Source organism: Notolabrus celidotus, chromosome 20 (assembly GCF_009762535.1).
Source record: "Notolabrus celidotus isolate fNotCel1 chromosome 20, fNotCel1.pri, whole genome shotgun sequence".
NCBI lineage: Eukaryota > Metazoa > Chordata > Actinopteri > Labriformes > Labridae > Notolabrus > Notolabrus celidotus.
In genome coordinates this window covers 19,545,465-19,567,268 of record NC_048291.1, presented here as the reverse complement: position 1 = coordinate 19,567,268, position 21,804 = coordinate 19,545,465, and the positions used below count along the sequence as shown (strand labels likewise).

The window sequence follows — 21,804 nt, the reverse complement described above, 5'->3', positions numbered from 1 at the left end:
GCGAGAAAACGCTCAGTGTCCGCTGTATTTCTCCCTGTCCGAGGTGAATGCCCCTCTAGGTATGGATGCTCTAGCCCACCCATGGCCGGACGTGCTGCTTTATGCATTTCCTCCGCTCAGCCTGATCTCTCCCACATTAGCCAGGGTGAGACAGCAGAGTTTGTCGCTGATTCTGATTGCACCACAGTGGACATCGAAGCACTGGGTAGCAGAGATAACACAAATTCTGGCAGACGAGCCGTGGCCTCTCCCCATACGCAGGGATCTTCTGACCCAAGCGCACGGCGAGATCTACCACCCGCACCCGGACCGCATAGCACTCTGGGCTTGGCCCGTGAGAGGTGGAACCTGAACGCAGCAGGCTTGCCGGCGCAGGTTATAGACACCATTCAGAGTGCGAGAGCACCCGCAACCCGCTCTCTTTACAGTGGTAAATGGCGGGTTTTTGAGGAATGGTGTGTCATGAGACAGATCGTTCCTTATCAGTGTTCAGTGGTTGACCTGCTGTCTTTTCTGCAGGAACTGGTGGATAAGAAAAAGGCATTTTCTACAATTAAAGTGTACTTAGCGGCCATCTCCGCATGTCATGTGGGTTTTGGGGATAAGCCTGTGGGGCAACATCCTCTTGTGTGCCGGTTCATGAAGGGTGCACGGCGCAAGCTCCCGGTTTCCAGGCTCCTGGTGCCCCTGTGGGACCTTTCAGTGGTTTTGGATGCCCTCTCTCGTCACCCATTTGAGCCTATGGGGGCAGTAGAGATGAAGTTTGTTTCTCTGAAAACAGCTTTGATTTTGGCGTTAACCACAGCGAAACGCGTGAGTGATTTACAGGCTTTGTCTATTCGCCCTTCCTGTTTACAGTTTGGCCCAGGGCTCACCAAGGTCTGCCTGCGGCCCAACCCTGTATTTGTGCCGAAGGTGCTGGAGTCAGCCTACAAGTGTCCCACAGTGGAGCTTTTGGCGTTCCACCCACCCCCTTTCTCCTCAGTGGAGGAGCAGAGGCTGCACACTTTGTGCCCGGTACGGGCTCTGCACATGTATATGTGTAGGACAGCAGAGTTCAGAAAAGAGGACCAGCTGTTTGTATCATGGGCAACCCCTCATAGAGGTAAGCCGTTGTCACGCCAGAGGCTGTCACATTGGATTGTGGAGGCTATTTCTCTGGCTTATAGTTCGAAGGGCTTGCAGCCCCCCCAGGATCTGAGGGCTCATTCCACGAGGAGCATGGCTACCTCTTGGGCCCTGTTCAAAGGGGTTTCTGTGCAGGACATTTGTGCTGCTGCGAGCTGGGCGTCGCCACACACTTTTGTCAGGTTCTATAGGCTGGATGTCTCTGGGCCATCCCTAGCACAAGCTGTGCTGGACAAGAACTTGCCATTGTCATTGTAGTAATCACAGTCTGGCTCGACAGGATGTATGGCTTCTGGAAAATCATACAATCCGGGAGTGGTCTATATCTCCCATAGTGAAACACCGAACGAAGTTAGAAAAAGAACTTTGGGTTACTTAACGTAACCTCGGTTCTTTGATAACAGAGTGAGGTGTTTCACCAACACTTCCCTCCTTGCATGTACACGGTAAGAAACCGGTCTAGAATGACTTGGGAGGGTTGGGTCGGCTGTATTAATATGAGGGGCGGGGCCCTAGCACAGTCCGACCTGTCTGTCTCTGACAGACGTGGTGTCATTGGAGCTTCCATGGTAGGTCACGCACAAGCGATTCCCATAGTGAAACACCTCACTCTGTTATCAAAGAACCGAGGTTACGTTAAGTAACCCAAAGTTTTACTCCCCACGTCTGCAGATTTGAAGATCTAGTGGATGATTTATCATGGATAAGTGCTAGCGCTAGTTAGCATAGCCACATAGCTACATGTTCGTAGCTGTGTACCAAGACACACGTCTACATACTGATAAATAAAACAACAAGAAACACTAAATCTATGACCAATCCTTCAGAAAGGTCCTGCTACAGGCGCCTCTCCGTCAGGATCAGATTCAGAGGGTTGAAGTAACGCGATCTCTGAGCAGCCGTGTATATTCAGCCAACATGTAAACATTAGATCAACGTGCTGGAGAGCCGAGGCACATCCACTTCCGGAGGGGGCGTGGTCAGAGGGAAAACAGAGTGTTCTGATGAGGAATGAAGAAAAGGACTTTTCAGGCATGCCAAAATCTGATTTCAAAGTGTTTTTTTGAGCATAAACTTTAAATACATGTTTTTGGGACCTCTTAGACCAATATATATTGATGAAAAAAGCGTGATATGTCCCCTTTAAAATGAACATGCAGACAGGTTAATTTTTCGCGTTTTAAAATAGAAATCTGTGGTTTTACGTTTTAACACTCCTAAATGACCCTGCAGTTTTTTCTTTGTCAATGATATTTGATTGCCAAAATATTCAAAGGGATGTTTTTCACCAAACACTCGAGACAGAAAAACATTTTCCAGAAGACCTCAGTGGCTAAGTGTTGGCGTAAAGGCTAATTTATACTTCTGCGTCGCCCCTACGCAGCAGGGGCTGACGCGGACATGAGCCCCACATACTTGTGCGTCGATGTGTCCGTGTCGCGCAGCAATTCTCCTCCGAAACGCTTGAGGGCAGTGTGGTCTCTCTGATAGCTGGTCGCCTGCTTCCGGTCCTGCTACGATCTCTGTTTACTTTTCCACATCGATTCAGAGCGTGTTCTGTTAATCTACAGCTGATACATGTTGCTGTTTATCATACAGACATGATTACATGAAGAATAGAGAGGAGGAGATGAAATACACGGCCGATGTGTGGCCGATGTCCGGGATCCCGGAAGTGCTGTGAATGCGGGAAAGACAAAGCCGTCGAGCGGACCAATCACAGAGCTTGTGGTCCGCGTCGGCTCTACGCGTAGTTACATTTTGGAGGAGGTGCACGTCAGCTACGTGCGTAGGCCTCTGCTTAGGTACGGGAGCTACGCGGACCTACGGCTTAGGCTACGCCGTCGATTCGACGCAGAAGTATAGATCAGCCTTAAGACTAACTTCTCTGCTTTGAGTACCATTTAGAAGCACAGTCTTCTTTCATCTCTTCCCTCATTCATCAGTCTTCCACAGACATCCCCTTACCACCCCACAGTCCCTCTCTCTCTTTGCTGTTGTTTCTGTCCTTCTTCTCTCCACAGGCTCCCTGAGGTATTCATTAGTGACAGACGCTAACATGAGCACAAACAGAGATGCTCATGCAGGCACAGAGGTGCCACAGTTAACGGTGAGGCGGGAGAGAAGATGACGGTCAGACACAGACACAGAGTCCTTTTAGAATCCAATTACTGAACACAATACATCCCAACAGCTTTCACTAAACACACACAAAAATTCCACAGTTACAGTACTTGTACTAAGGCTCCGATTGTGGCCACAATCGGAGCCACAGCATAAGGAAGTCTTAGACAGCTGAGGAGTTTCATGATTGATGATGTGACCGTTAACTTAGCAAGAGCTATTCAAATGAAGGGCTTTGACCAGGCTTCCATAGCAACACACTCTTATTGACAGAGATTACAGATCAAAGAAGTGTTCAAACTAAGTGTATCTTTTCCATTAATGATGTGATGTTCTATTTTTGGTTACTTGGCAACTCTTTAAAGCTTCCCAACCCACTCAAAATTGTCACAAGCAGATGAATATCAAACACATTTCCAGATCTTCATTCTGCTGCATCTCATGAAAAAGAAAAAATAAACAACTCAAACTTCAAAATATCCAACTACATATGTATCCTAGCCTGTTTATTCAACTGATAGTTGCCCTGTTGCCTGATCTACACCTGTATGTCAAATTAAAGACGTACTGATTGTGTGCAAATTTTCAAATCGCTAGGTATACATATGTCTTGGTAGTACTCCCTGAATTTGTGTGTGAACTGCTCAAAACGGTCTGTTCTTAAAATACCGCGAGATCTTCACGAGATCTTAACGAGACTTGATGAAATGATGAGGTCATCGCATAAGGATCTCGTAACTGTATAAAAAATGGATATAGTATCCGTGATGTCCCGACCCCAACTTTGGGAACCCTGTTCCAAAACACCAGAAAAATAGGGATTTGTTTGAGCTGTAAAATCATGCCCATAATGGTTACGGTGATATTTGAAACAATCGAAAGTCTTAATACGTTTATAAACGACTTTGAGTACCAAGAAAAGCGCTACACAAAACCTATCAATTATTATTATTATATGTTTGGATTCATGCAAAATTAGCATACCAGCATCTTTTCCCCAGCTATGGGTTTTAGCCTTTTGTTAATGGCTGTTCAAAAACATCTCATTTCACATTCTATATACATGGTGTAGCTCTCATTAAACAATCACATGCTAACACCCTCAGCTGTTAAGACAGACTGACAGAAATGCAGATCTTAGTTATGATTGCTACGATTTGATCAAACAGGACTTTCAGCTTATTTGTGCACATTATACCCCTCCACCTACCTTGATGGTCTGATAGGAGCCGCTGTATAGGTGGTTCTGTGAGGCCACCAGTGCTCTCACCCAGTGATTCAGCCCGGTCAGCTCCTTCTTCAGCTTCAGCTCCGTACCCACTATGTCCCACACCTACACACACACACACACACACACACACACACACACACACACACACACACACACACACACACACACACACACACACACACACACACACACACACACACACACACACACACACACACACACAAGGAAAAGATTTATAAAGATAATACAAGCTGAAATGAAGAGACAAGAGTTCAAATTTGCTTTTCTTTATATTACACTTACAAATAGCTTTCACTGTCTTTTTAAGTACTCGTTTCACACACACACACACACGCACGCACGCACGCACGCACGCACGCACACACGCACGCACGCACGCAGGCACGCAGGCACGCAGGCACGCACGCACTGTGTATTAAACACAGCTGGGGTGAACGCACTGTAGTGCATGATGTCACAGGGCTGAAATAAGGGTAAGTTGGAAGGAGGAGGAGGGAGGGGGCAGAGTGGAGTTGGGTAAGAAAGGAAAGTCCCTGTGTAAAAATACTGACATCACACACGCAGCTCCACAATCTCCCCTTCCCTGCTTTTGCTCTCAAGCTTGTAACCATGGTAACTAAGAAAAGGCCACAGACGGTGCTTCTTGCTTAACCGTCTGGGCCTCCTCGCAGAGCCACGTCTTCACTCGTCTTCTGTGTCAAACACTCAAGGTCACTTAGGAAAGAGATTTCCTTCAATTTAATGAATACTATAATTAATAATAATGCTTAATTTCACAGAGATTCCCCTTTAATTATGAATGGATTAAAGGTGAAGGTGGGAAAACCACAGCTGAGCAGTCTAAGACACCATATTTGAAAACAAAAACTGCTGTCTTGCTTACAGACAGACAAGCTAGGAGCAGCTATGTACATGTTTATGACTGTCCCTAAAGCAACCTGGGAATATACTATGACATATCACTCCTCCACTATGTTCTTTGCAGTACAATATGTTATGGAAGAAGTGATTCTACAACTTGGGGTTTGAATGTGCAAGAACCTAACTCTGGTCGACATAGCAAGATGCAAAGAGGTGGAGTTGAGGTGGGCCTACTCCCCTTTATCAACTGAATCCTGCATTAACTTTTTCACCTCCGACATCATACAGTAAGAATTTCTCTATTCTGGTCTCTATACAGATTTGTTCCATGCATCAATTTATCTCCTAAACATATTAGAAATGATTCAAAGTACTCACTATGACCTATAAAGTACAAGAGTGGAAAGCACCTACATTTATTTGCCTCCCATAACGTAAAATACAAACAGCTAGAGAAGTACTAGTTTGTATATTTTATCTATACTTACTCTAACCATTACCATACTTCATCATCAAATCATCTATATCATCTTAAAGTTGATCTGCACTGTACTTCAAATCAACCCTGACTTGACTAAAGAGGGAAAAAATCAGATGTTTGAGCAGACGTTTTGAAAACACCACACACGTCACACACTCTGGGTGATAAGTCATGTTCATAACAGTACCTTGATGGCCTTCAGGGAGCCACTGAACAACATGTTGTGAGAGGAGACCAGAGTGCATACTGGGTTGTCATGGGCACGGATAGTATTGACTTTCTGCAGAGTCTGAATATCCCACACCTACAAAAAATTGACAGCAGTCATTTCGTTACTTGAAAAGTGCATTCTCATGTTACGCATGCTGGCTTTGAAATAAGGAAGCATGAAGTGAGCTATACTTACGATGATGGTGCAGTCTGCAGAGCCGCTGTAAAGCCTGTTCCTATGGAGACAAAAAAAAAGAGATACCACTGAGTCCTGCTTTGGGGAGGAGGATGGTCATTCCCAGATGTCATGCACTGTAATGATCCTGCTGTGTTTGTGCACAAGCATTTCCTTACCCTTGGATACAAAGTGCCAAAACAATCCCATCATGACCCTCAAGGGTTTTCTGACACTTGTAGGTGGTGCAGGTGTCCCAAACCTGAGGGGGAGAAGACAATGTTAATTTACCTATTGCTCAAAGGTTTTTTTTTTCAGTTGTCTATCTTCTCTAAAAGCATTTTTAGAACAGTAACAATACGCCTTAAAATTATTCTACAATTCTAGCAATCAAAGACAGGACAAGTCTGTGGGAAAATTATCATAACAACTCTGGAAATGAGTGGGTGTGAGCTGCATTTAGGCCAAATATAGCACTGCACATAAAAAAAACTGGGGTATGCTACAGTTACTTTGTAGAAGGGAAGTCCAGTTTAAATTATACATCCAAAACTCTATTACATCAACAGGAGGTAATATACTAATGTTGTGTGTTGGTGTTACCTTGATAGTCTTATCTGAAGACCCAGAAAAGAGCAGGTCTCCAGTGGAGTAGACACACAAGCACCAAACGGGACCCTGGTGGCCAACAAATGTCCCCTTGCATTTGAAGATCTGCTGGGGGTCGTATGCTACACGAAGACAAAGAGAGAGATTAGAAGGGTACGGGAGGGGTTAAGGTAAGACAGAGAGGAAAGGAGGTAAGGAAAGGAAGGTACAGTCAGAGCTAGATTTAGTTAAAAAAGAAGAACTAAAATGGGAAATCTTTTACAACTAAATATGAGCTGCAAAGCTCATGTACTTGTTATTATGAGATTAAAGGCAAAATACTAATGTTAAATTCAGAATTTTTTCTCAGTTAAAAGAGACACCTTAAAAAATGTCTCACATGTAGTGTTTATTCTTTAAATTCTTTTTGTTTTTCTGTTTGTTTGTTTTTGTTGTTAATATATATATATTTTACATTTTGTACTTGTTTATTTTTTAAATATTAACAGATTTTTTATTGTATTTCCACTATTTTTTTCTCCCCATTTATTAAATATTATTATTATAGTTTTGTTTTTTTTCATTCATTCAATTATCTACTTTTTTAGTTTTACACAAGAAAAACATCACTTTCCTAGATTATTCATATTGATCTTCTGTATAAAGTGTAAAACTTCAAATAAAAAGTTCTTAAAAAAAACAAAGAAATCAAAATGTATTTTAGGGACCCTCATCTTTTTCCGTAGCAAAGCTCAGCAAGGTTTCATAAAATGTTCTGAGGGTAGTTGTGAATAAAAAAGAAGATGTAGGATGAAGGAAGAAAAGACAAATACTTACAACCCAGGATTCCCATGTTGAGCCTGGCATTGATGTGAGACAGCTCATCCTGTAGGGACAAACAATCAGCTTTCACCAGGTTTTCTTTTATTCTTTCTTCTCACTTACAAACAAACTCTGATTCTGTAATGCCAGACACTTAATGACACTTTAAGTTTTCAAAGGCTTTTAAAAAATGCACACACACTTACGTTAAGCATCGAGGCATCCCTACGAAACTCCATCAGGTCCTCGCTAAGTTTGCTCTGATTCTCATCCAACACATCTAAAAACACAAAGAGAGGCACTTCAACTTTTTGAACTTAAGTGAGGAAAAAAAGAAAACAAGTTAGGACGCCATGCTCAAAGAATGTGGCCACTTAGGATTATATAACATTCCCGGTCAGAGAAGACAGAGACTATGAGCATACCGCATCAAGTGAGGACACTGAGATATATATATATATAATATGTAATGAATATATATGTAATGTATGTGTATGAATTTTATGTGCTTTGGCAACAACATGTCTTTGTTCATGCCAATAAAGCAAATTCAATTCAATTCTTTGGAGACACAAGTAATGTGAAAGGATTGCAATGATTTTGCAGCTGATCAAGAGACCAGACACAAAAAGCAACAACAGCTGATGTTCATCATAGCATACACACCTAATTGGGAGAGATACAGATGAGGTTTGCATTGCATTTAGGGGTAAGGCTTCTATTGTTGATTTGAGATGCATGAACATCTCTTTAAAGCTGGTGATGGACACTTTTTGTCATACTGGTTAAAATGATCTTTATGTCCTGATGGCAATCATTACATGATGTGTTCATAAAAAAAGAGTGAAAAAAAACTGCTATCTACAGCCAGAGTAAACCTGGGAAAACACTAACCAATCACCGTTTTTTGGCTCCCCAAATTTTAAACCAATCAAATCCCATCCAGCCGTTCTGCCCTCCTCCTGCGCGTACATTTCCCCGGCGTGCACTCCTCCGAGTCCCCGTCTCCTGCCTCTACTTCCCCTGACTCTATTTACTGACCCTCTTGCTCGTCCTCGGGCCTGTCCCCTCTGACCTGATGAGGTGCTTTGCTCAGGACTGTAGTCCGGATCAGAGTCTAAAAAGCTCTCACCAACAAGCAGAATAATTAATGACGTTCAGTAAGTCCTACAGAAAATGTATATGTACTGTAGCGTCCGTCCGGATGCTGTAGTGATGACGAGCCGATTCGTGAACACGTTGAGCTTTAATAACCGGTCACTGTCGGCCGTGATCACGCCAACCAACAAAGCAACAATCAATGTTTGAATTAATGAAAAACTTCTCCTCTCCTCTCTCGGCTCGCACACTCTACACCTCTCCTGATGCCTTCACTGACCTACAACACTGTAGGAATTAAGAACATCTATACTGAACACGTTTAACAAACAGTAGAGCTGTTACAGTATTATATGTATTATAACTTTTCTCCTGATATCGTGTCACCGGTACAACTGGATAATGCTAGCATGATAGTTGTGAGTACTAACAGCAGCCATGTTTGTTTGTGTTTTTAACTTTCACTATGATAATGTTTTGGTGAGGACCGGTTTTGAATCAGTCACGATCATATGGTCGAGAATCAGTGGCCCTCGTGCATGTGAGCGGGGGGGGGGCGTCGTTTTGGAGGAGCTCCGAGGGAGGAGGGGAGGGGTTAGACGGAGTCATGCGGAAAAGCTACATTCAAATTCATGCTGGTTTTCCGAGACTACCAACCTTAGCTTTAAAAGGGAGTCCCTTTTCTCAACACATTTACTTCATTTTACTTCTCAGTCTGTCAATAAAGTCATCCAACTGCATCAAGGTTATTGTAGGATCCAGCCTTAAGCTTGACCCTACCCTAAAGAGCTTCTTTCTCTGATGTATTTTACCAAATTTGAGCTCCAAGTTCTTCTCCAGCTGATCCAACTTCTCTGACAATTTTCCCAACATGGAGCGCAGGAAAGCAATGTCTTGATCCTTCTGGGCCAGAGTCAGCTGCATCTCATGGAACCTTAACAAGGTCAAATGTCAGCGATTACTCACAAGTACATAGAAAAGAACTATCATGATATTATGTTTGGTCTAACAGACAGAACCAGTCATTTAAAGCACTGCAATGCTTACCTGTCATCAGTCTGCTGCAGAAACTCCTTTAGACCCTCAAATTTACACACCTCCAGGTGTGTTTCATATGTGTCCTGGTTACCAATGAATGTACAGCTGTTGAGGAAGAGAGGTTTGGTGGACAGTAGAGGAATATGGAATTTGTGAGTATAACAGAGACTGCGTTGAGACCTAGAACATGCAAAAAATGTACTAAACAATAAAGTTTCAGATAGCACGAGAAAAACGTCATTGCAACGCTCATCTCTATGTTATTTCTCATTTTCCTACTACTACTACTATCCGTCCCATCACTATCATCTCTCTCTCTCTTATTCTCCTCTACCCCTCTGTCCAACCCCAACTCAATTGAAGCAGACGGCTGTCTAACATGAGTCTGGTTCTGCTCGAAGTTTCTGCCTGTTAAAGGAAGATTTTCCTTGCCACTGTAACTAGGTAAATACTGTGAGGTGCAATGCTCATGGTGGATTAAGCTGAGATAAGATCGAGTCCTGTCAGAAAGAGGGGACTGGATCGTATCCTGTCTTAATTTTGGATCTTTGTTAATAATTTAACATAAAGTACAGTCTAGACCTGCCATGTTTGTAAAAGTGTCTTGAGATAACGTCTGTTGTGATTTGGCGCTATATAAATAAAAATTGATTGATTGATGTGAGAGTTATTGCTGAAAGTAAACCAGAGTAGTCGTTTTGATATGTTTTTGTACTCACCCATATTTGGAGTGTGGGCATTTGATATGTTCACATTCTTTGAGGTGAGCCTCGAGGTTCATGGTGAGCAGTGGGGGGCAGGAGGGGTTGTTGGGGCAGCGGACTGGCCTGTAGTCACAGCTGGCCTCATGCTCTCTTTGGAAATAAGAAAAAGGGCAAAAGGTCAGTGCCAGCTTTGGAGTATGACATTTCACATACATGAAGGAGAAGCAGTGTAGATATATTCTGTTATCCATACTTGCGTGTGGACAGTTTGATGGTGAACGGGCAGCCCAGGGGGTCCACCTCAAACGCCCCGGGTTTACCAGCCACTGTGGAATTGGAGGATGCAGCCGCGCCTGCAGCGCTTGCTGTGGCCCTGCAGCCGTATTTACAGTGAATGAACAGCTCCCCGATCTGCTCGGCTACGGCAATGTTGTTCACTACGACTGTTAGCTTAGCTGCATCCACGGGGCACTTGTCTGTTAGGAGGATAAGGATATCACTAAGCACACATTTCACTACAGCTGCAGTGCTGACTCATCCACTAAAGCCATTACTGATGTTCGTTCTGCCACCTGTGTTTGACAGAACCTGGATCTATGCTCTTTAAAGGTGACATATCATGCCCTTTTTCAACCATTTAATACAGTTCTGTTGTCTAAATGAAACATCCTTGCCATGTGTCATTCTAAATATTATATAAATCAAGCTCCAGAGGAGGTTTCGGACCAGCTCTAAACACCTTTTCTAAAAACAGTCCTTTTTGGTGTGTGCCTTTTTAAATCTACATGAGCTCCTTTTCACCCTGCCCCTCTCTTGTGTGTGCCAACATGAAAAGTGCGTTGTGTTATCATAGCAACTTGCGAACATGCCCCAAAACATGGCAACAGGAGACAGCACTGTCCGGCCTTGCATGTTAGAACTGGACTCAGATGTAAATGCAGAATTCATACACAAGTTAGTCCGGCATTTAGAGATATCATCGGTCAAAATGTCCGGTGGAAAAAATACCAAATACAGATCGTCATATTGGTCTACACTTTTCCATAACAACATTCGTCCATGACCGTGCAGTGAAGCACCGGATTTTTTTGCTTTCATCCAAACGCCTCACGACACTTTTGATTGATAGCGGCACAGAGAAACAGTAAACCTGACTGCTCCACAAAACACCAGGAAAACGCCTCTCCACTGATTTTTAAAAGAATGAGATGAGACATAGCCAAACTTCAACTCCTGTCTGAGAAAGACGGTAAAAAGCTGACTCCCATACAGGCGGGAGGGGGATCAACAGAACTGCAATTGGTGCATTGAATCCACAGAACGCGAGCACAGCATCAATCGGCATTACAGTCATCCATATGTTTAGGATGAAATCTACACCACAGAGTGACAGGGGGACAGGAAGACTCTGCTGCTTGTGTTGACTTTACAGATCGAAATAATCCAAACAACGACACCGCCTTTTCTCCTGCACATTCTGCGGGACATTACGGTATGAAATGTGCATTTAAACAACACATCAAACCAACAGTGAAACTCAGCTCCATCACCCTACATGTCTTGAAACATTGTTGAATGATTATATTAAGATTGTGTGTATGATCAGACACCAGTGGACCACTAATAAAGGACTGGGTGGGCTTATTTCACGTTTTGTGAGCGAGTTAATTCTCCGGACACCCATGTATATGTGCAAAATACTGAAAAAGTTGCTTTTTTATGAAATGTCCCCTTTAATACATGCAAGGTCTTACCTGAAGTCAAGGCACATCGTCTGCAGAAGGTGTGCTGAGGAAAGGAGATAAAACAGATGATATGAAAGTCGTCATTTTCATGTTTAAAACAACTGACCAGGAAATACAGCAACATATTTTTTTACCACAGTGCAGATTATTGTAGTATATTTTGTATCTATTAGAACAAGAGACAATAATTAGTTTGTGATGTGTCATAGGGGGAAGTGATGAAGCATTGTCAAACTGTTTCAACACTTAAAAAGAAGTTTTGAAGAAAAGGTAAACAGAGTTCGATAAAAAGAAGGTGAAAACAAGATCATGTGCAAAGGGAATGAGGAAGACGGACGGATGAAAAAAAGAAAGGCTGGAAGAAAGAAAACTCACCCCGCATGTTGTGATGACTGGGTCCTTGAAGACGTTGCAGCACAACTGGCAGCAAAGTTTTACTGACGGCTGCTCCGCAAACACCTGGGGCTCCTGCACAAAAACACACACACACACACTTGTTACTTTTAGCTAGGGCTGGACGATAATTCGATAACGATGATTATCGTGATATAATTCTTCTCAATATAAATGTAAGAAATGTTCGATAAAAATGTGATATATCTAAACCTGTAATTTTACCCCCCAACCACAGGAAAGGGAGGGGGCGCTAATGTGCCTTAAACACTGGTTGCAACTAGAAGTACAACTGAAAACTGAATAACCATGATGCATTGACTGCACTGTGGGAAACAATATTACTCAGCAAATCATGCAAATTATCTCAACCTAAGAAAAATAAGAATCTACATACTACACAAAAAGTCTTATCTTACACAAAAGACCTGCTTCCTATTAGCACCATCAAAAATGATGGATTAACAAAGCTTATCAGAGAACTAAATCCCAGATACAAGCTAACAATTAGTTTTTTTTTCAACTTTCACTCGAGACCAAAAATCTGCCTTTCAATTTAAATTAAATTAGGATTTTATATTTATCAGGATAATTATCATTATCGACCGATATGTAAAATCTGAGCATGATAACATCTTTTCAATATCGCCCAGCTCTACTTTTAGCGTGACTTAAGTCTCAAAATCTGAGTTTTTTTATGTTCCAGGGATGTAATATTTGCATTCAAGGCATCATACCGTGTCCTCCTCTTCTTCGTGCAGAGAGAAAGTGGAACGCAGGGACATGTTGGACTCAGAATGGAGAGATCGGACTGAGATCGCTGAATCAGACCTTCGTGGAGTACCCATCGGAGGCTGACGGGATGGTAGGAAGAAACAGTGGAGAAAAGAAGTCATAAACTGTTCATATTTTGTTGGAAATGCATAAAATATACAAGGATTTGAGTTTGTACCATTCCATCATCATCATCCCGAGGAGAGTAGGTGAGAGTGCTGGAGGAGGAGGGAGTTCTTCTATGCTGCTTGTAGTTGCTGGATGCTTCCGCTGTGGATATAATAAGCAAATTTGGTTACAACGGTGCACAAAAAGAGTATTAAATCAAGTTTAGAAGGTCTTATTATTTGTGTATCACCTTTGGTTCCAGCAGCCACAGCTGAGAAGGTAGGGCCAAATGAGGCCTCCATCCTGCTCTGCATTTCATCAAAGATGGTGGGATAAAAAGAGATTGGAATATGTCACACATAATAAGATAATCTAGATGTTGGACTACAATTTCTTTAAATGCTGCACTTCTGTCTCTTACCCTGCTGGAGTCTGCCGGGGGGTGGCGGGACGAATAAAGTTGGTTGCTCTGTTGGCTCCCTCCTTCTTGGAATCTACTGCAGGAATGTGTTTATCACTGCTCGGAACCAGGAGAACACACAAATGTCGGATGAAGTGCTTGCATCTGGCTAGAGAGCTAGGCCTGGGAAGAGGAAAAGCACACAAGGAAGGTTTGCAGAGAGTTGAGCAGAAGTTACATGAATAAGAGAAGTGTTGTGAGTCACATTTCAAACATATCAAGTTTGGGGTTTCATTTATAACACATACTAAAAAGTTGATCATCGCATAAAACCCCCAAAGTCAGCTTCTCCAAGCTTCTACTGTATAAATAATGGACGTAGTATCCGTGACGTCACCCATCTGTTCCTGGGTGCTGTTTTGAAGCCAATCGACGGCGGCAGCCATATTGGAAATGCGGAACTGAACCAGGCATAGTGTGACGTAAAGAGGCGGGGTTTGAGCCTCCTAGCCAACAGCTACAGTGTTCCCGTCCGGGAGTCAAGTCAGTCATGTCCTTATTTGGGCAAAAACTCGTGATCTTAATATCTTCTGAACCGTTGCATTAGAAAAAAATTCACCCCCCTTACAGTGTGTGCCAATAAATAAATTAGCTACGTAGAGCCAAGCCGTTTTTTGAACCAGGCTGTAAACATGTTTATTACAGCTGGGGTTGGTAGTCTCGGAAAACTAGCATGAATTTGAATGTAGCATGTCTTCAGGACTCCGTCTAACCCCTCCTCCCTACCCCTCAGAGCTCCTCCAAAACGACACCCCCGCTAACATGCACGAGCGCCGCCGATTCTCGACCATATGATCGTGACTGATTCAAAACCGGTCCTCACCAAAATATTATCATAGTGAAAGTTAAAAACACAAACAAACATGGCTGCTGTTAGTACTCACAACTGTCATGCTAGCATTATCCAGTCGTACCGGTGACACGATATCAGGAGAAAAGTTATAATACATATAATACTGTAACAGCTCTACTGTTTGTTAAACATGTTCAGTGTAGATGTTCTTAATTCCTACAGTGCTGACGGTTAGCGAAGGCATCAGGAGAGGTGTAGAGAGTGCAAGCGGTAGAGAGGAGGGACAAGAGGAGAAGTTCTTCATTCATTCAAACATTGATTGTTGCTTTGTTGGTTGGCGTGATCACGGCCGACAGTGAACGGTTATTAAAGCCCAACGTGTTAATGAATCGGCTCGTCATCCCTACAGCATCCGGGCGGACGCTACAATACATATACATTTTCTGTAGGACTTACTAAATGTCATTCATTCTTCTTCTTGTCAGAGCCCCCGTGGTGAGAGCTTTGTGAATTGGTGTTTTCTAAGGTTTACTCCGGCTGTAGATAGCAGCTTTTTTTGGCTCTTTTTTAAGAACACATTAAGTACTGATTGCCATTGGGACATAAAGATAATTTTAACCAGTATGACAAAAAGTGTATCTTAATCTGACTACCAACCCCAGCTTTAATGCTGCAAAGATTGTCTTTTTTGAATTGGTGTCTATGTGGTTTCCGGTGTTTCTGCAGACAGCCTCAAGTGGATTCTCGATGAATTGCAGTTTATAACACTTCCGCATGGGCTTCATAGTTTGAGGCCGGAGGTTGCCGCTTGGGTAAAACATGGCACCAACCGAGTGAAAGATGAAGAACAGGTTATTCCTGACCCGGAAAATGTGGTGCTTGCAGAGAAAGTTCAAAAAGTGGCCAATGGTATGCCATGCAGTATGTGAGTAGATCAGTGGCAATGGTATGCTATTGGGGGGCCAGCAGCATATCACCACTATTCAACAACACATTTTTTTGTCTACACTATCAACTAAAGTGCAACATAGCGAGGTAAAGAAAGCCTTTAATGTGTATTCAAAGAATGATTGTTTCCTACAACCAACTGTGGTTGTACCTCTGTGATTACATTGAAGTAATTTAGCCTTTAGCTTACCTACTAGCCTAGCCACCATGAACAGTCAGCAGACATGGAAAATGGACTTGTACTATTATAGTGCTTTTCTTTCCGGCCACTCGAAGCACTCTAACATTACTCATTACCCGTCTTTCTTACTCATCTTCCCGGTTGTGTAAGATGCTTGATTCTAATCGTTCAAAACCCCTTGACAACGGTTGTAAACTTTCGTTAATATGAGCAACGCAAGAGGCATACTGATCACACATCATGTCAAATCAATCCGCGGATAAGAGTTCCAGCACATTTTTCTTCTGCTTGTTTACACTATAGACTGTAAGGTGAGGTAAAACTGTTAGCTTCCGTTAGCATCAAAACAATGTGGGTAAAGAGTTAGTTTCGGTTAGCATGCTAAATCGGCAGGCTACGGACATTGTCGTATTGGATCCTGTCCAGCAATCCTAGCAACGAGCAGAGCAGGTGTGTGAAACTTTCAGGTCTTCGCGTCAGGGTCTTGTCTCACCCTGTCACGATTCTATTCCCCATAACTATCTGCTAACATTATCCCTTACTTGTCACATTCACCTGTTCTCACCACATTCATACACTGATGGCAGATGTGGCTATAGTAAGGGACCACCATTATCAACTAATCCACTTCATATGCACATGCACACACCCCTGGATATGCCCCTGGGAGAAATTTGGGGTTCAGAGTCTTGCCCATAGGCACTTTAGCATGTGACAGCATGAGCTGGAATCAAACCACGAACCCTCTGATTTAGAGATGACTGCTAAGCCACAGCCGCCCCACAATAGACACAAAGACATCGCACATTACATAAATGCCAATGCCGGTAAGCAGCAGGTTAGCCATTCAAAGCATTTCCTCAATCAGAAGATTTGTGTCCAATCTTCCAGAGACTTGGCATACTGTTGGCATACCACAGAGGGGACCAGTACATTCCACAAGCCCTACCTAGTAGCAAAATGCCACACCACATGCTGCTAACTACTAGCAAATGCTGCTAATCTACCACCATATGGTGTTGCATACCACCATCTTTTGGCAAGGCACACTATCAGCTAATTGTTTTTATCTGAGCACTGCTTCTTATATAAACACAGCTATCATGCAGCAATATGTGGTAGTGTATATGTGAACAGATATGAAACTAAGTCTATTACACTTCACCAGAATGATGATGTGAATCAGTGCTATTTCACACCATGAGCTTAGTATCGGAAATGGAAATGTAATAGCTGAGTACAAGCTTTTTGTTTATGTGGTTTTGTTATTGCAAGCTTAGCCTCTGACTGGGACTGTTATGAAGATATTTTACGGTGTGGAGGAGTCACTGGCTTCATTTCCAGACTTTGTGTATGTTAAAGATGTTTCGGATGCCTAACAGCACAGTCCAGTAAACTGTGATCATTTTACACACACAAAAACAATGTGCTAATTTCAAGTGTAATGGTGATATATGCAAAGGAACTACTAGATGGTATTAAAACCTATTGATGCTCTATTCTGTAATTCTTTAATGTTATTTTTTGTTCTTACTTTGGAAGACCTAAATTCAAAGATTTATCAGTTAACATTCAGGGCAGGCACTCCAGCCCACTCCTCAGCACTTTGAGGTTAAATCAAGAGGCAACCTCGGGTCTTAAAATACAAAGCCCATACGGAAGTGCTAAAAACTGCAGTTCATCGAGCGTTCGCTTGAGGCTGGCTGCAGAAACACCGGAAACCACATACACACCCATTCAAAGAAGACAATCTTTGCGGCAATAATAAACATGTTTACAGCCTGGTTAAAAAAACATTTAGGTCTGAGTAGCTAATTTCTTTATCGGCACACACAGTACAGGGTAGGGATGGGCAATGATTTTTGAATATCTGAATAATCGTTCACTTAGTAAAAATCAAACAGTTATTGCGAATATTTTCTCATTTTAAAAGTACAATTTTTCAATTGTTTTCACCGGTGCCTGGTTGTAATACGGTTTTCCTGCCAGACGGTAGCTTTAAAGCTTCTTAAAGCTGTTTGCATTAAGTTACAGAAGAAGAAGAAGAACGCTGATTGCATTAATTAGCAAAAGAAGAAGAAAACATTAGCGACAGTCGCAGCGATTTTCTCTGTTTCTGAATCTCACCACTACACATGCATTTCCAGTAACTGAGCATGGCTGTATAATGTAAACATACACGCCACGTCGCGTCACAGAAACAACGACATAAAGATCGAGACAGATGCTGTCAGTGCCCGCTACTAGCAGCACCTCGTCCTGCCACTGGTTAACGCGACTGCCACACAAAGGGGCTGTTAACACGACAGGTCTGTATGCATGTGTGTGTGCTCAACATTTCCAATATCGCACCTGCTTCAAAACAGCGCCACAGGAACAGATGGCTGACGTCACGGAGACTATGTCCATTTTTTATACATTCTAGGGGTTAAATGTGAAACTTTGATATAAAATGAAATCAAATGTGTGAGAGGTATCAGTATGCAACCTGGTTTCCCTTCACTGCTCCCTATCTGTTACATCAACTTTCACTGCCTCCAACATTTTTGCACACATGGGCCACACAGATACTTCACTTGAGTCGGGGTATTCCCCTCTTTCAGACCCTGTGTAGTGTGTATAGTGTTCTTAACGAGACCCAGGGTGATTTGCCTCTGACTCATGATGCATGATCCCTACTGAATTCAGTCTAAGGCTGGCCAATAAATCTGTTCCTGATTTAACAGAGAGAAAAAAATGCACAACCACACTTGGCCATGGCTACAGTCATGCTTTAAGGCAATAAGTACGAAAACTGCAGAGTGAGTCAAACAAATGTTTTAAATAGATGTTTGACCTACTTTACTTTCTTCATGCACAGAAACACATTCAAACATGATTCCGCTTTAGTTGTGACGGCAAAGAGGATGAAATATTACTGTTTAGTTCATGCAACTAGGATGTTTCCTTCATAATTTGTAAAACAAAACAAAAAAAGAGATGTATTAAGTCAGCCATGAGTCAACCAGGAAGTTGAAAGTTTGGTGACTGTGTCAGTAAGTTGTGAGTTACAGTGTGTTCTTCAGAACACGGCGCAAGATGCATGAAGTATCATTGTTGTCATGTGGCAACATTATTCATACCTTTCTTAATGGAATCTGCCATATAAGAATTCTTAGTATAGTTTCTCTAAACTTGAAACTCAGCATCAGCTGAATGGAGAAAGTTAAAACGTGTAGAACTACCTGATTGTCCTTTATTATTCCTAATTGTGCAAATGTAAATAAAATGTCTGCACAACAGCACCAAGCACTTGGGACTTTTTCCACTTGTTGAAGTTATTGATCCTCCCTTGGAACATACACAAACACCTGAGAAAGCACAAAAAACAATGCACTTGAGTGAATGCAGCACTGACAATCTAATAACTGAAACAATAAAAAGTCACCGGTATCAACTAACCCATAAACACACAGGATACGGCTCTGAAGCAGAGAGGGAGGGAGCAATTCACAGACAAAGGGAAGAGGGAGAAGTGACAGTCAAAAACCAGCGAAGCGGACAATTAGATTCTGATGTAAACACAGAGGTATGCAGACTGTCAGCTCACGTGGCTGCAGAAACTATCCAGGACCCATAATCCTCTCCATCCAGTGTCACTGTCTGTTTTCACAAGCCAGGAGATTCCCGTAAAGAAAAGGGGGGCGGAACACACACACACACACACACACACACACACACACACACACACACACACACACACTCCCTAAACAGGCTAAACTTGAACACTGACAGCCCGCTATGCCAAATGTTCAAACACCGTACATGTATGACTGAATCTGTTTTGTGCATGTTAACAGATAAAAGCCAGAAATGCGGTCCGTCAGCAGCTGTGGCCCTGTCGTTGTCTGATAAAATGGCAAAAATTAGCTAGCTAAAGTGCCTTGTTTGCTAGCTTAAGTTAGCTAATGTTACATTTCCTATTAGCAATCACTGCTGTAAGCGGTCTGTCGCAAACTCTGCCAACACATAGGAAACATCGAAGTCCTTTTACACTGAGAATGAGAACTATTTGAGCAAAAGCTTGATTTTAGTTTGTGCTCTTACCATTATTCTTTAACAGCGCAGCTCCAAGTCTGCAGACGAATTCCTAAATCTTCCCTTCTCCCCCCTCGCTCCCTGCTTCATGTACACACATCTCAAACGCCGCAGTGCATCCTGGGACACGTAGTTAAAAGCATAGTTCTGTCGCTGAAGACGTATGCCCCTCTCTATTATCGGACTCCGCTTCCAATAATCCACTTCGTGGGGACATCATTGGTCTCGGTGCTGTCAGTAAATTCCGCAAACCAACTGCAAAGCTCTCTATTTCCACTTATGTGCACATTCGCTACGGAAATGTGTCGTATTGGTTGTAGGAGTGACCGAACCATCATGCGACAACCACCATCACGTTTTACGGTGAACGCACGTGCACGATGGTGTGATATGGCGAGATACTTCCCAACACTGTACCGTGGAAAATACTCCTGAAGGCCTTCTTTAGAGCTACGTGCATGAATGCAACGCATTGTAAGGACACCTAGAAGGAAAAGTAAACCCCTTTTATAATATTGGCAAGGGGTGGTCACATAGAAGTACAGTACATTTAAATAAATATGTTGAAATAAACTGTTCATGCTGTAGTTCACATACAACTTAAGATAAAATAAGATATTACTTTATGGGGGGGGGGGGGTATTTTCAATACGTAAAATAAAATAAGTAAAAATAAAAATAGATAAATAAAGCTAGAATACAATTTAGATATATACAATGTTACAATGGAATTTAGATTAAATAAAAGTAATTACAGGCAGTATTAAAAATGTTTCAGTAGTGACAGGTTGACATGGTGTGATAATGGGGGGGGAATTATGCGCTGACTGAACGAGCTCCCCATCAGCCACAGCTCATCACATCATGTAGAGGGTGAGAGGGGATATCCAGGATGGCTCGCAGTTTGTCCATCAACCTCCTCTCAGCCACTGACTCCAGACTGTCCAGTTCTAGGCCAACCACAGAGCGGGCCTTCTTTACAACTTACTTTCAATTATCAACCTAATAATAATAATAATAATAATAATAATAATAATAATAAAATATTGCTCAACTGGTACATAAAGTGTAGCAGAGCCTAGTACAGGTATGTTTTCATGAGCTCTTGAAAAATAGACTATAACGTCCAAATGGGTTTTCATAGGACAGTGATTCTACCAGCACGTGATTTTAACTTCAATTTTTAATTGAACAACAGCTTATCAAGAAATTGAATCAGCAAATCTTAAACATATAAAGCTGTAAAACACTATGGCTGAACATGGACACCAAAACAGCAATTCTAGTAATGTCAGTTATATTAACCTAAAAACATTAACAGTTGAGCTTTAAGAACATTAAGTGATGTGTTTGATTTTTGTTAATTTTGGAATTTAAAAGTGTACTGATTTTCCAATGTCCTATTTTTACCAGAAGAGGGCGCTGGTAATCTAAATTTAGTTAAAGCACTGGACATCTTTACTGCTCTCTCTTCTTTAAAAATTCTAAAAGTGAAAATTAACCTCATTGGCTTTAGTATTAACACTTAATTATGTACCACAAATAATAAGAGATGTTACGTTGTACTTTTGAAAAATTTATTGTAGAAGTGGTTCAGGTATAATGATTAATAATAATAATTGTATAGATCTGTAATATTTGCTATATTTGATTTTATCATATTTATTCTATTATATTTATCTTAAAATAGTATTGTTAACATATGATGGCTGTTGTATCTAGATGTGTTAACAGCATTTTGAACCTATTTAACTTAAGTAGATAAAGGGTCACAGGTTAAATCTAAGGGATCATGACATGATTAACGTTGTAATTAAGGGGGGGGGGGGCACACACTTTCATTT

At 42.1% G+C, this 21,804-nt stretch overlaps 1 protein-coding gene across 2 annotated transcripts in view; it reads right to left on the bottom strand.

The window, feature by feature from the left end:
* traf7 (TNF receptor-associated factor 7) overlaps nucleotides 1-20,213 on the bottom strand; it is a 31,769-nt gene extending 11,556 nt beyond the window's left edge. The window contains exons 1-19 of one of the 2 annotated variants that reach the window (XM_034711292.1): nucleotides 19,970-20,058; nucleotides 19,108-19,233; nucleotides 13,923-14,084; nucleotides 13,752-13,809; nucleotides 13,572-13,663; nucleotides 13,357-13,473; nucleotides 12,602-12,694; nucleotides 12,236-12,269; nucleotides 10,735-10,957; nucleotides 10,497-10,631; nucleotides 9,787-9,882; nucleotides 9,552-9,673; nucleotides 7,848-7,921; nucleotides 7,657-7,705; nucleotides 6,835-6,962; nucleotides 6,411-6,493; nucleotides 6,253-6,292; nucleotides 6,034-6,150; nucleotides 4,463-4,585 (exon numbers count right to left, since the gene is read on the bottom strand). In XM_034711292.1, coding sequence (XP_034567183.1) covers nucleotides 4,463-4,585; nucleotides 6,034-6,150; nucleotides 6,253-6,292; nucleotides 6,411-6,493; nucleotides 6,835-6,962; nucleotides 7,657-7,705; nucleotides 7,848-7,921; nucleotides 9,552-9,673; nucleotides 9,787-9,882; nucleotides 10,497-10,631; nucleotides 10,735-10,957; nucleotides 12,236-12,269; nucleotides 12,602-12,694; nucleotides 13,357-13,473; nucleotides 13,572-13,663; nucleotides 13,752-13,803 — 1,578 coding nt within the window. In that variant the 5' untranslated portion in view covers nucleotides 13,804-13,809; nucleotides 13,923-14,084; nucleotides 19,108-19,233; nucleotides 19,970-20,058. Of the gene's footprint in view, nucleotides 1-4,462; nucleotides 4,586-6,033; nucleotides 6,151-6,252; nucleotides 6,293-6,410; nucleotides 6,494-6,834; nucleotides 6,963-7,656; nucleotides 7,706-7,847; nucleotides 7,922-9,551; nucleotides 9,674-9,786; nucleotides 9,883-10,496; nucleotides 10,632-10,734; nucleotides 10,958-12,235; nucleotides 12,270-12,601; nucleotides 12,695-13,356; nucleotides 13,474-13,571; nucleotides 13,664-13,751; nucleotides 13,810-13,922; nucleotides 14,085-19,107; nucleotides 19,234-19,969 lie in introns of both variants that reach the window. The other variant, XM_034711290.1, reaches the window with a different exon arrangement.
* Nucleotides 20,214-21,804: the final 1,591 nt, after the last annotated feature.